General features: G+C 42.0%; 1 protein-coding gene across 2 annotated transcripts in view; it reads right to left on the reverse strand.

The window, feature by feature from the left end:
- The window catches only part of DIP2A (disco interacting protein 2 homolog A), a 246,059-nt gene that overhangs the window by 84,689 nt on the left and 147,421 nt on the right, over positions 1 to 13,949 (reverse strand). For both annotated transcript variants that reach the window (XM_084644034.1, XM_084644035.1), the window contains exons 5-8: positions 10,824 to 11,063; positions 4,572 to 4,700; positions 2,858 to 2,977; positions 769 to 966 (exon numbers count right to left, since the gene is read on the reverse strand). In XM_084644034.1, coding sequence (XP_084500160.1) covers positions 769 to 966; positions 2,858 to 2,977; positions 4,572 to 4,700; positions 10,824 to 11,063 — 687 coding nt within the window. The remainder of the gene's footprint in view (positions 1 to 768; positions 967 to 2,857; positions 2,978 to 4,571; positions 4,701 to 10,823; positions 11,064 to 13,949) is intronic.

The raw sequence follows: 13,949 nt of genomic DNA on the forward strand, positions 1-13,949 counted from the left end.
TTCTGCTCTACATACAAGAAAACCTCACAAAGGAGGGTTGCCTTTAGTCTCCTCTTCTAGTGAGAAGAAAAGGAGTACTTGTGGCACCTTAAAGACTAACCAATTTATTTGAGCATAAGCTTTCGTGAGCTACAGCTCACTTCATTGGATGCATACTGTGGAAAGTGTAGAAGATCTTTTTATACACACAAAGCATGAAAAAATACCTCCCCCTACCCCACTCTAGATAAGCTATTACCAGCAGGAGAGTGGGGTGGGGGGAGGTATTTTTTCATGCTTTGTGTGTATAAAAAGATCTTCTACACTTTCCACGGTATGCATCCAATGAAGTGAGCTGTAGCTCACAAAAGCTTATGCTCAAATAAATTGGTTAGCCTCTAAGGTGCCACAAGTACTCCCTTTCTTTTTGCGAATACAGACTAACACGGCTGTTACTCTGAAACCTGTCTTCTAGTGAGCAAGTCCAATGAATTACTATGCTTATTGCTGATGAAAAAGCCATTTCTTGGAGAATCAGTGCAGATCCCTATTGTACATTCCCCCTCCAAACTACATTTTTCATCTTCTCTAAGATAAAGTCAATATTCAGTGGTCCAGGATACCACAATCCACACCTACATAGGAGTCTCAAAAGTGACAGAAAAATGTACTGTATTCAGCAAGTCTCTTTTATACCGAGTGAAGCAAATGGCTCATTCCCAAATAACCAGCTCTTCCTCTTTCAATTTTTTCCCCATTTTTATTAAAGGTACCAAAGTCAATACTTGCCATAGGTAAGAGTATAGATGGCTTTCCCGGTTGTATCCAATGCAGTTAGACATGGGGTTTTTGGCTGGGTGGTCCCCCAGCGCTGCAGAGCAGCCAGGAGTGATGGGGGCCAGTTGGTAACCACACCTAAGGGTTCGCCTTTAAGTACAGTCATCTGACCTCCCTCTGGCTTTGGCTGATTTGGGTCAGGCTGTTGTACTAAACGAAGAAGAACATTAAAATTACAAAATTTTATGCTTGAAATGCATGTGTCATACTTAACATCTCTGGAGTCCATTAACCAGTTCCACCTCTCCGTTCCTCACAGCTGTAGTGGCTTATTTCATTTTTAAGATGATGCTGTTTAAGGATCTGTGGGCTTCCTCCTTGTCAGAAAGTGTTTACCTTGGCTGGCATTTTTTAAATTCCAAATCTTCTATTTCACAAAAGACTTGGACAGATGACTAGTGAATTTGAATCCCAAGACCACTCTACAGCTCTGCTGTGGGAAAAAGACACTTCTGCTAACATGTCTTCTGCTTGTTTGCATAGAGGCAAGATAGGCAGCAACTGGGGACAGGTTAGTAGAAAGGTAGCATTCCCAATTATTAGAGCAGTGGTTCTCAACTCTGGTTTACTGCTTGTTCAGCGAAAGCCCCTGGCGCATCAGGCCGATTTGTTTATCTGGTGCGTCCACAGGTTTGGCCGATCGTGGCTCCCACTGGCTGCGGTTCGCAGCTCCAGGCCAGTGGGGGCTGCGGGAAGGGCGCCCAGCACATCCCTCGGCCCGTGCTGCTTTCTGCAGCCCTCATTGGCCTGGAGCAGCGAACCGTGGCCAGTGGGAGACGCGATCGGCCGAACCTGCGGAAACGGCAGGTAAACAAACCGGCCTGGCCGGCCAGGGGCTTTCCCTGAACAAGCGGTGGACCAAAGCTGAGAACACTGGATTAGAGGGATGTTCATTTTTGGGCACTAAGTTCCCACATGATTGATGCTAAAGGTTTGAGAGGACCGGGGGACAGGTAGGATTGTAGAATATATTTAGACAGAGCACGTATCAGCGTATCAAAAGCCAAACCAGTACATTGCTTGTGTGTGTTAGGACAAGTCTACACTACCATGCTACATCGGCACAGCTGCACCGATGCAACTGTGCTGCTGTAGCGCATCTGGGGAACACGCACTATGCCAACGGGAGAGCGCTGTGCCGTCGGCATAATTAGTCCACCTCTGTGAAAGGTGGAAGCTATGTCACTGGGAGAGCGTCTCTCGCCTTTCATAGCGTGGTATGGACAGTGCTTTAAGTCGACGTAACTTATGTCACACAGGGGGGTGTCATTTTCACACCCCTGAGCGATGCAAGTTACACTGACTTAAGCACTCGTGTAGACCAGCCCTTAGATATGAACTACAATACAAAAAGAGATCACGATTAGGCTTAGGATTAGAGAACATTTGACATTCCTAATATTTTAAGGTAAAAAAACCTCCCATCATCATACTATACTACTCATAGTATATTACTCATTATTAATATTATTATATTATTTACTCATCATATTATATTACTATAATTTTGCTCTTATTGAAGATTTAAATAAAATCATCTTTTGAAAAGGTCAGCCTCAAAGATGAATGTTTCATAAATTTTTGAACACGTGCAAAAAAAGTTAGAAAAAACTATTTTGCAAATATAATTATAGTGGTTGCAACTGGTGGGACTGCTATTAACATAAGAATATTAAACATGCAATATTAAATATGAAATCTGCAAAAAAGAAAACAATGTTTATTTAGTGACATCTAGCAGTATTAATAGCAAAAGTTAAAATAATTAAAAGAGCTGTGATATTCTACACTAGTGTTGGCACAAGGTCTGACAATCTGAAATACTGGACATACCGTAACTTGTTTTGTACTTGGAAAAGACAAAAAAGAAACAATATGCTGCCAAAGAACACCAACTCTGCCACGATGTAAGCCAAGAGTATAGGGGAAAAATGTTTTATAGTACTATTTAAAGAAGCAGAAATCCCTCCTCTCACATAGCTTGTGGGGACAATCAGAAAACTGTGGAGATATTAGTTAACAGCTCTTACACAGCTGTTACCTTCGAGTAGTTCTTCAAAATCATCAACAAAGAACTCTTTCAGTGGTGGGCGCTTTGGTCTTTTCAAGGTGTTTAGAAGTTGTTGGATTTTTGAGGAAACTCTGCTATTCACTGGAACACCTGTCAAATTCATATAAAGAATGAGCAGAACAGAGACTTACATATACTGTCCTCCCTAAACAAAATCTGTCATCTTTCTGATAACATCGGCCCATATACTGAGGAGCACATTTACACTGTGAAAGTGAAAAAGTGGGTGAAAAAGGCAGTTGTCTGGAAAACAACCCCATCAATAGCTTTAAACAAATATTAAGGTTGCTTTAAAGCAATGCTATTTACTAGCTGTTTGCCCACTCTATGTGCCTTCTCACCATCTAATCTAGCTGCAAACAATGCTGACTTTACAAAGTTAGATAATAAACCTGAGTAATGGTGTAGGATTAACCAACGGGATGCTCAGTTTGTTTTATATAGGATGAAGGGTTTTTGCTACATCAATATTTATTCAACGTCAAAATGTGTAAAAAAAATAAGATACTGTAAAGGAGATAGTATTTTTTTTTAAATTGAGTGAGGTTTAGAGGGTTTCACAGAGCCAGAAAAACACTACTACAATACACAACTGGACAGAAGAGAGCTGACTTATTTTTAGCTTTTGCTTATCTCAGTTTGGGGATTTCCAAGTTTGAGATTCAATATACAATTATGTTTTTGAAACTAAAAATGCTATATGATTTTTTTTTTTTAAACACACAAAACATATAGGTTTACTATAAAGATGGACATAGGCCAGTCTGGTTGCCCAGTGGTAACATTCCCCACTGCAAAATGGGAAACCTGGGATAGATTTCCAAGCTCTCATTCACTAGGCTATTACAGTGACTTAGAGCACTTCAGTGGCAGCATACTTGGCCACTAAGGGAGAACGAATGATGCACATCGCTAAGAGTAGCCACCCTCTGACTGATTAGTACATAGCATTAACTTCTTCAAAACCCTCTGCTGGAAGGATGGTGGCAAAGAAATGAAACAGTACGCTAAAGGATTAAAGTGGTTCAGTAAACAATGTGCCATGCTTGCCACTATCTGCCCTGAAAAAAACACAACATATAACTTGACGACTAATACACCTTGTACTGAGAAAGCAAAGGATCAGGTGTCAAGAAAAACCATATGGAGAGGGAATATGCATCTCTGAACCACTTCCTGGCCACAAGGCACACAGCAGCTTTGAACCAAGTTACTGACTTTCTCTGTCACAGTGCTGTTGAAGCTCATGAATGGGAAAAGAAAGGGGACTGAGCTTCCAGAGGCAGATCTTCCAAAATACAAGACGGGGTAGAACAGTGTGTCAAAAGGCATGATTTACAAAACATCATTCCAGTCAACTTCACTTCATGTTTGAATCTTTTACTCTATAAGAACAGTTGCAATCCTCTCTCTGATCCCTAAGCTTCAGTCCCTGCCATATACACACTGAACTACTCAAGTCTGAATCTGAATGACAACATACTTCTAGAAAAGAGATTATCCAAATATTACTGATGAGAGTCTAACTGGAAAGCTATAACCATTGCTGGTACTGAACAAATAGCCTATGGTACACTGCATAGGCAAGTCAGGTACCATGGCAAATGTTATATAGACTCTGTCTATTCAGTGATGCAGAAAAATGGCCAGGTGTTGGAGAGTGGAATCATTTTGACATATTCACCATCTGCAGTTTCTAGTATGCTGCTGTTGTAGCCCCTAGGAATTCCTCGTACTGACGCTACTTGTGGTCGCTCATGATGCAAGTGTTCCACAAGACCCGTTGTTACGTCAGGAGGAGCGGAGTGGTTATCTGTGAGGATATAAGAAACAGACACAGAAGGCACATCAGACATCTTAGTTATTAAGATACAAAGTTGCCTCTCACTGTCCACTTATACTTTTCCAGCTTTTTCTCTGCAGAACCCCCATCCCAAGCCAGATAGTAAGAAAGAAAACGGCTAAAATATTGCAACAGACATCTTTGGGATTGGTCAGAGCAAGTTTTGGTGGGCAGCCAAGTCCCTTTCCCGAAGCCAATCTGATCACTTTGGAGTGAAACTAGAGGGGACCTATTGTGGGTGAATAGAAGGAAGGAGTGAAAGGCAGGCAGCCTCTAGTCCAGCTGGCAGAAGGGGGATGCTCCCAGAATCCAAACTAGGAAAGGAAGAGACTGAATTAGGCACTTCAGGGAGCCTCCCAGCAGGAAGAGTAGGGAGTCAGTAAGAAAAGGTCTCTGATGGGAGCCTCAGCCCATGGATTGCAGCAAGTGCTGATTTTAGATCTCCAAGAGAAAGACATTTGTGGGAAGACCCAGAACGCTGAGGACCAAACAGGAGACAAATGCAGCACAGTTAAGCCCAAAAGATGTTGAGGTCCTCATTTAAGGATGGACTTTCATAACCAGGTGTGTGGTTCCTTTGCAGGAGTGTGTGGCCCCTCTGTGGTTAGCTCCAGGCTGGATCAGAAAGGGGTAACCGTGCCTTGTTCATTGTGTTATGCCCTCATTATTTACTCGTAAGGGTTACTGCCTGTCTTTTACACTCTCTCTGTTAGACTGAGTGAAATTCCTTGTTTACTGTGAGAGTTTCATTCTTCACCGGACACTCTGAATGTTAAGAGGCCCATGTGGCTCTAATAGATGGACAGTCTTCAGCACTCGGCTCCAGAGATTACAGCATGGTTGTCACAGCTACAAACACTTAGGTCTGGGCTACACTGGGGGGTGGGGTGGGGAGGGAGGGGGCGGTTTCGAACTAAGATACGCAACTTCTCAGCGACGCTATTTGCGTAGCTGACGTCCAAGCATCTTAGTTCGACTTACCTGGGTGTCCTCACAGCAGTGAGTAGACCGCGGTGGCTCCCCCGTCGATTCCGCTTACTCCTCTTGCCGAGGTGGAGTACCGGCGTCAATTTGGGGATCGATTTATTGCATCTAGACGAGATGTGATCAATCGATCCCCGATAGATTGATCACTACCTGCCGATCTGGCAGGTAGTGAAGACGTACCCTTAATATTTCTGGGTACCAATGCTCACAGAGAAGCAGGCTCGAGTCTGTGAGAGACAAGAGCGAGTTGCAATCTGGTGGGATAAATTCAGTTTAAGATGCGGCTGGCATGAGATGACGGAAGACACATTTCCGTCTTGTCACCATTTACACACATTTTATATTTTAATTTTACGTGGAGGAAGCAGCAGTGCCCCGGGCTGAAGCCACTGAAACAGCTTCTAAGGTTAATGGCTGGGATGCATCTGCAAAGCTGAAGTTTAGAGATGGGTTCCTACGTGGAGAGACTCCTCATGTGTATGGAGGACTAAGTTGAGAAGTGAAGCAACAGTAATCGCCTGAAAACTGCCCTCCAACAACCAGCATGTGATGACTGAGATCACACCATCTTCTTCAACCTAGGTAGAGTCCACCTAGGCCTGTGGCAATGACCGTCAGTTACAGTTTTCCCTCAAGAGGGTCCAACCACCCAGGATCAATATGTGACCCATATTAGGGAAAGAGTTCAGAACGCAGCTACAACTGAAAAACCCACCATCTTGAAGAAGCAATCAGGCAGGCATCAGAGCTTGAACTGGAGACCCTAGATATCCAGAGTCCTAAGGAGGAGCTGCGTGAACAGAGCAGAGAGATTGAACTACCTTTGCGAGGCAGGAATACCCTGCCCTAGTACTGAAGGAGGTGATCTATGTCAATGAGAGCTGTGTAGTGACCTAGTGCAGCTCAAGGAGACTGAAATCCAAAGGAGGATTTCAACACATCACAGAATTCTGCACTGGCAAGGCATGGCTGCATCAGAGAAGTTGTCAAGGATGGAAACTGGAGCTTTAGGCGGCTGGATAGAGGACAGTTGGGACTTTTGGGAGCTGGGGAGATGTGGGAGGCACTGGGGGATAAGCAAGTTAGTGAGCTATTTCTGCAAAAGTGACCAGCAACAAAACAGTTAATATCGACAATTACATTAATCATTAGGTTCCAGAGGAAACGATCCATTGAAACGAATGGGATAGCTTAAATTTTGTAGAGCTATTATTTCCGTTTGCCTGAAGACTCAGGATAACAATACTGCATTCGGTTCACTGATCTTCACGCCACAAGAGCCAGATACCCTTTTCTTCCATTAAAGTTTAGACTCCACAGCACAATTCTGGGGCACACTCAGGATCACAGAACACACTGGGCTTTGATCATAACTTGGCAGTTTGCATCCATCAGACGTGCCCACTAAAATGGCCAAGACAGAGACCACCATCACTGTTTAAAAATTAACAACATATTGTAATCTAGTTCTCACAAATGGAAGTAAACAAACAGCAGTGAAAAGTGGAGTCACAGAGCAAATGAAGCATAAACATCTGAAGTGCAAACTTTTCTACACCATCGCACCAATAGGACTCAATTCAGTTCTGGAGGAATCACCCAGGGGACAAAGGTAGTTCTGTTCTCATGCCTATTCAAATCCTTGATATATGTTGAGAATACCTCCAAGGGGGCCACTTGTGAGCACTTGTGAGTTTCTTGTAAGCAGACGCTTGTTCGCAGCAACAGCTTGTAAGAGCAATCGCCGCTTACGGGAACATTTCCCTTGGGAACACTTTCTCTGCTGTGAATTGTCAACACTCCTCATAATAGCAACAGCTGCTTAGGAGCAACAGAGCAAAAGAGCACCAATATGTTGCAACTAATGAGCGTCTACTGTATTATGTAAGTTGTCTACCAGGTACTTACAGGGGTTGGTCCTGCTTTGAGCAGGGGGTTGGACTAGGTACCTCCTGAGGTCCCTTCCAGCCCTGATATTCTATGATTGTACTGAACTGAGATCACAAACTCCTTTCACAGGGACAAAACCCCAAAATGTCAAAAAGTAATATTTAGTTAGTCACTCTCTCAGAACAGCCTAAATTGGAAGGGACAACAACATGTGGTAACTGAATATGAAATCTGACTTTTCAAACCATTTAAAAGGGTTTTATGATAGAATATTGAGTATTTGGCATACACCCAAAATGTCATTGGTATGTTCTATTGAGCCCAGTTTTGATTACTTTATTAAAAACGGAAACATTCTTCGCTTTAATAAAGCACGAAAACAAACACTGACTTAATGTAGCACACAAGGGAATGCAGCACAGACGAGAAAACTGAAGTCAAATGTACATATGAGCTGCTGACTGCAACATTAATCCACAAAACTCATATTCTGCTAAATTTACAGGGTCCAGCCTCAAGTGACAATATCTTGCACAGCTCACGATCCCTGAATGTTCCTCCCAAAATGATCACTCAAAATCACATCTGCTATGTGGCTGTCAATAAAAGGTCAGAAGAATACCACCACCTTTATTTATACAGGTCATGAGCTGGGAAAGGGAATTGGGAGCCAGTAACAAGATAATCTGAGGGAAAGAATCTTGGGGTATATGAGGACTCTAAAATTGGGAACTAAAGTGGGAAGCTAGTTTAGACCTATAGATTTGTATTAGATTTTCATTGTTTTGTCTTCAGGTACCCAGTCAGTCGAACAGGCCTCTTAAATAACTAAAAAGCTACTGAAATTGAACCAGAACAACCAGAAAAATAAAATAGTTAAAAACAAAAAACAAAACAGGAATTCAGTTGGAATGGCAAGTGGGTCCTCACATAAAATCTGGATCCAGATCTACTTCTTTCTTGGGTTCACTCTTCAACCCAACTCTTCTCAACTCAGCATTGCAAGGCTTGTCTACACAGAGTAGGGCATGTGGGGACAGGGAAAAAGAGGCTCTGTAGCAGTAACAGGTGCAAGCACACGGAGTTAAAAAAAAAAAAAAAAAAAAGCAATTTCAATTTACTTACCCCAATATCACTTCTGGTTACGAACATCCAGCTTTGGAAACCAACAAGCCGGCAGAAGGATATAGAAAGGATGGTTCTAGACTATTCTCAGCGGTAGAAGAGGACAGGACAAGGAGTAATGGTCTCAAGTTGCAGTGGGGGAGGTTTAGGTTGGATATTAGGAAAAACTTTTTCACTAGGAGGGTGGTGAAACACTGGAATGCGTTACCTAGGGAGGTGGTAGAATCTCCTTCCTTAGAGGTTTTTAAGGTCAGGCTTGACAAAGCCCTGGCTGGGATTATTTAACTGGGAATTGGTCCTGCTTTGAGCAGGGGGTTGGACTAGATGACCTTCTGGGGTCCCTTCCAACCCTGATATTCTATGATTCTATGATTCATGGACTGGCAGCTTCTTTTATCATTCTTAATTCTGACGACAGACTGTAGAAAAACAAAAGCGGGTGCTTCAAGCTCAGCCTGAGGCAGAAAGCAACTGGAAAGCAGGCCCACAAGGAGCTTGGATGGGGAGGAGCTGGGGACGAATCCTTTCCGGCTGAATGGCTGCTTCCTTCCTGATGGAAAGAAGACAGGAACACTCCCCCCGATGTATCAGAACCAGTGGAAATCATACCATAGGAAACCAGATTTAGCAGGCTGGCTGGGTTTGAAGTGTCGTAAATGAACTACTACATTGCTGTAATTTTCCACACAGATACTGAAGCGATTCAGTCTAGAGGATACACCGAGCAGACAGCAGAAAGCATAGATCATTGTGCAAAGTCTGAGGATGGTAGCTGGAATGGTGGAATTAATGAATATATTCATCAAATATTCAGTTAACAGTCTTTTCAGTTAAGTGTGTTTCAATTAGTGTTGGAGAAAGGTCTGTATGTTCGTTTTGTAAGTCTACTGAAGTGCTTCAATATATTTCAGCAGGACCTCTGAAATATTTGCAAAGCAAATGTCTGTATATAATACATTCAGGCAACAGACCCATATAAACAAAGAAGTGAGATAAGTAAAGTGACCAAGTCCCAAAGTCTTAAGACAGAACTCTCATTGTCTTCAATGACCGCGTCACCTGTGTACGCATGAGGTAAGAACTTCAAGATATAGAGCAGAGGTTAATTAAAAATAACTCCTCATTTTACGCTGTATTTTTAAACTTCTTCAAACAATTTGGTAAATGTATCGAAAATGTACTGTTCCCCACTCCCCAAAGGATCTTTTAGTATTATATAACCACTAGATCATTATTAAACACACACACATGCACAGACACAGCATCAACCTTCCACCAGTCTAGATGAAATAATCCCTTACACTTTAATTCTAGAAAGAAAAGGAGTGGGCTTTTCTCTGTACCACTGAGCTGCAGAAGACCACTATTCTGTAAGAACTCTCTAGGATGCGTCCAGCACCCTGGTAACTCTGAGTTCTAGCCCTGCAGTGTTAGAGAGAATGAGGCAGGACTATTGCTTGAACATGGGTTACAAAAACATTTTGTTCAACAAATATTTCTGTGCTTTTCACGTCCGTTCCAATATTAAGTGTCATTCAGGACAAGTTGCATAACTTTCCTCTAGACAGTAACTCTATACCCAGATGCATCATGTACACGCTGTTAATCCAAATGTTTAAAAACATGTGGGTCAGCACCTAATATAAATGTAAATCTTGTATAGCATTCCAACAGACCTCTTGTTCATGGAGGTTTTCCAACTAAATTACCTTTGAATCCCAGATCCTGAAGTTACTTGGGCTAGACAAGTGGATGTCAGAAGACATGTCCTGAACATTTGATACCTCCTTTTGAAATGGTGTTTCTTATGAACTAGAAAAGGTACCTTTGATTCGATTTACCAGGACATTAACGTTTTAGCAAGGGAATGCTTGTTTGCAATTTGTAAGTATCTATTTCTGTTTATAGTGGAAAACAATACACGACACGTACCTGGCCTGTGGATCATACTTTAGTTAGGAATACTGCTTAGAAAAGTATGGCACTCATGAGAATACCTGACTTTCGTGTTTAACCACACTTATATTTTTCAGGTTTTCTTGACCAGCTCTTTACTCTTTTTAGCGACAAACAGGCGGCTCTTTTACTGACCTAGCTGAGCGTGCGCCATAAGGTCTGCAAGCACAGTGGCAGCAGCGGCGGCAGCACTGGAAGCAGCAGCAGGTTTCCCTCCGGGATGGGATGAGGTGGAGGATGCAGAGGATGAGGTGGAGGAACCCTGGATAACCCGGTTAAGCCAGGGCTCTACGCTGGAATGGCTCTGGAACGGAGTGGAGGTGATCCGCCCTTGCCGACGTAACGAGCCCTCATCTTCTGAGGCAGACGATGTGTCTGTGATTAAAATAATGATGACAGGCATGTAATGTAGGAATGACCCAATAAAGGGGAACATGAAGTCTTTCCATGTTCTCCATTTGTCGTTTCTCATGCACTAAACATGAGACACATGTACTAAGCATATGGCACATTCACATGCACAAATTCTGTTCCACTGCCACCCTTTCACAGGGTGCTTAACTTCTATGCAGGATCAATGGAAAACAATGTCTGACAGCAAAACATTGCATTTTAACTGCTTTATTTGGAATGACAAAAATATAATCTGCTAAATAAACCACTTCTGCCTAAACTATTGAATATATACCGTAACAATGTGGAATAAGGACATATACCCTTCGCGCACACTTAGTGCTCTCTATTTTTGTGTAGTCTGAGTAGAACTACCCCCACAGTTAAGAATTAAAAATTCAGCATTGTTTTCCATTTGAACCCCTGCATAGCTTGATTCCTTTTTCTAGATTCATAAAACAATTACAGCAAAAAGCACACCCAGAGGCCAGCTCATTTACTGCTAGTAAATCTGTGCTGCTCAATGAAATATTTATTTTACATTTGTTTAGTTTCATCACAACTATAAAAAATTAGGAACCCAATCAAAAAAGGTATGTGTATTACATCTAATCGAGTGCACTACATGGATGAAACTTATTAAGGCCTTTTGTTATAGTGGAGCCAGCCACGCATTGCTACAGCTAAGGTTTGATAACTCCTATTTTAACTGCCTGCTTAAAGTTATTTAGAACTTTCTGAAACTTTCATCTTCTGGACTAATATTCCATGTTAGAAATCACCACCTTTGGGCAGAAGACAAACAGCTCAAGGAAGTAAGGTTTGCTTGGTTTTGAGTGACAAAGCAGAGGGAAATTAATTTTGTTGCATTATGGAAAAATTCTTTTTTTTTTTTTTAAACAATAGTTCTCCAGACAAAATAGCTGAGGTCTGAAGCTGAAATTGGGCATAGAAGTAGCCATTGCTGAAGAGGGTTGCATGGCCTTTTCCTGAGAAAAACTGGTTCTTGCCCGGACAGAGGTATGAACATCTGAATCTCAGTGTTCACAGCATTTATTTTATTTTTGCTATGCTCATTAAATGAAAAACTAAGGAATGACACAGCGCACATGTTATCAACTAACGAGTGTCACAGCAAACTGGTTAGTAATCAATAATCTAAATACATTCACACTGAAAGAGATAACTGAGTCTGAGGGAAAAGCTTCTAAAGACTGTAAGGTGAACAGAAGTGCCCTTGCCAGGTTTTTTAAGGTGTGAAATTGTGGAGGAAAGGTTCCAACCAGCCTTGGAAGGAGTGAAGGGGCTGAGACAAGGGTTGAGGACTCTGAATGACTCTCAGGACTATTTACATTCCCTCAGTCTCCATCAAACCCCACTGGGCTGACAGGTTTCTCCTGGCCATAACCTGACAGACATTTTAGAGCTCAGCAGCTGGGGAAGGTGTCTTGCTGGGGAGTTCTTAAACTACACAAGAACAGCCATTGTCCTTTGGTGAAGCCTAGGATCTCTGCCAGGCCAGACATTTCCCAGCAGCAGAGATCCTGAGAGTCACAAGAGAAGGGTCCTTTCGGAGAAACAGCAACAGTGCAGGGGAGAAGTGGTGTTCAGATGGGGGTCTAGGAGCCAAATAGCTTCAGATTATGGCATTTACACTGCTCTGTACAATTTGCATAAACCAGCAAAATCTTGGAGGTTGAAGCTCCTCCTCTGGATATTTTTCTTCCAGACTTTCTCAAATGATGCTACATGGGCAGGAGACAGAGTTAACGTGGAATACATACAATCTTAACTTTGGTATTTTATTAACCTTTGTATGCTTAACGGTTCAAATGTAATGTACTATGAACAGTTTTGATATGGAATTGCATGAAGAATCCCAGATTACATATAGCAACAAACATGAATATTGCCAGATAACTCCAGGGAATAATGTATGAAGTATCAAGAATTTAACACTCAGTAATTTGAGAATGACTGGTTTTAAACAGTGCAAAGATATGAGAATTGGAGATCACCCTTGTAAAGAGAGAATCATCCAGTGGCTTCAACTGGGCTGAGTGAAGCTAAACTTGCAGATCTAATATCATCTGACCATTTCACCTCAAATTATGGATTTATGCCAAACAGGACGTATTTTGAGTAAAAATACATTTATCTGTAACAATAGTTCTTTGAAGAGATACAGCTGTCAGAGATCAGCAGGCTTGGATTTGTACCCTGTGGATAATACTTCTGGGGAACTCCCATAGTTTAAAAGTTCTTGGCTGCTGTCTCTAGCAGGGGCCATTGCAGCTGCCTTTCTAATGAAGCCAAAGCATAAACCCTTAATGCCTGAACTTGCACTTCCTCTGAGGCTAAAGGTGAAAACTGAATATGCAAAAAAAGTAACCAAAGAGGGTTACCAACCCCTCAAGTATGAAGGACATTCGGTGGTGATCAATCTCAGATATATCTCCAGAGAACCATAGTGACAGATGAGTAGGTTTCTTGTCACCAAATACATATGCTCTGATAACTTTCCATACTTGGTTCTTGAAGAGCTGTGCAGAGAATGCTATGTCTGCCCTACAAATCTCCCTAATGAAATCTGATCACAGGTTAGCTGCAAGAGCCAACATCCTTTGGACCAAATGTATGTCAGCATGATATCTGAAGTCACAATTCAATAACATTTATGCAGGAAAAAAACACATTCAGATGGACACAAGAACATGTTAACAGGATGAGACTAATTGATTAAAAGGGAATTTAAAAATCTCTGAAAGGATTTTATCCTTGAACTTCAGTTTAAGTCACTAAGATATGCAGCTTCCTCACCCTGTAAACTGAAGTTACGGCAACCAGGAAGTGACAGCTTGTATGAGA

The sequence above is a fragment of the Lepidochelys olivacea genome, assembly GCF_965140295.1.
Source record: "Lepidochelys olivacea isolate rLepOli2 genome assembly, chromosome: 11".
NCBI classification, from domain to species: domain Eukaryota; kingdom Metazoa; phylum Chordata; order Testudines; family Cheloniidae; genus Lepidochelys; species Lepidochelys olivacea.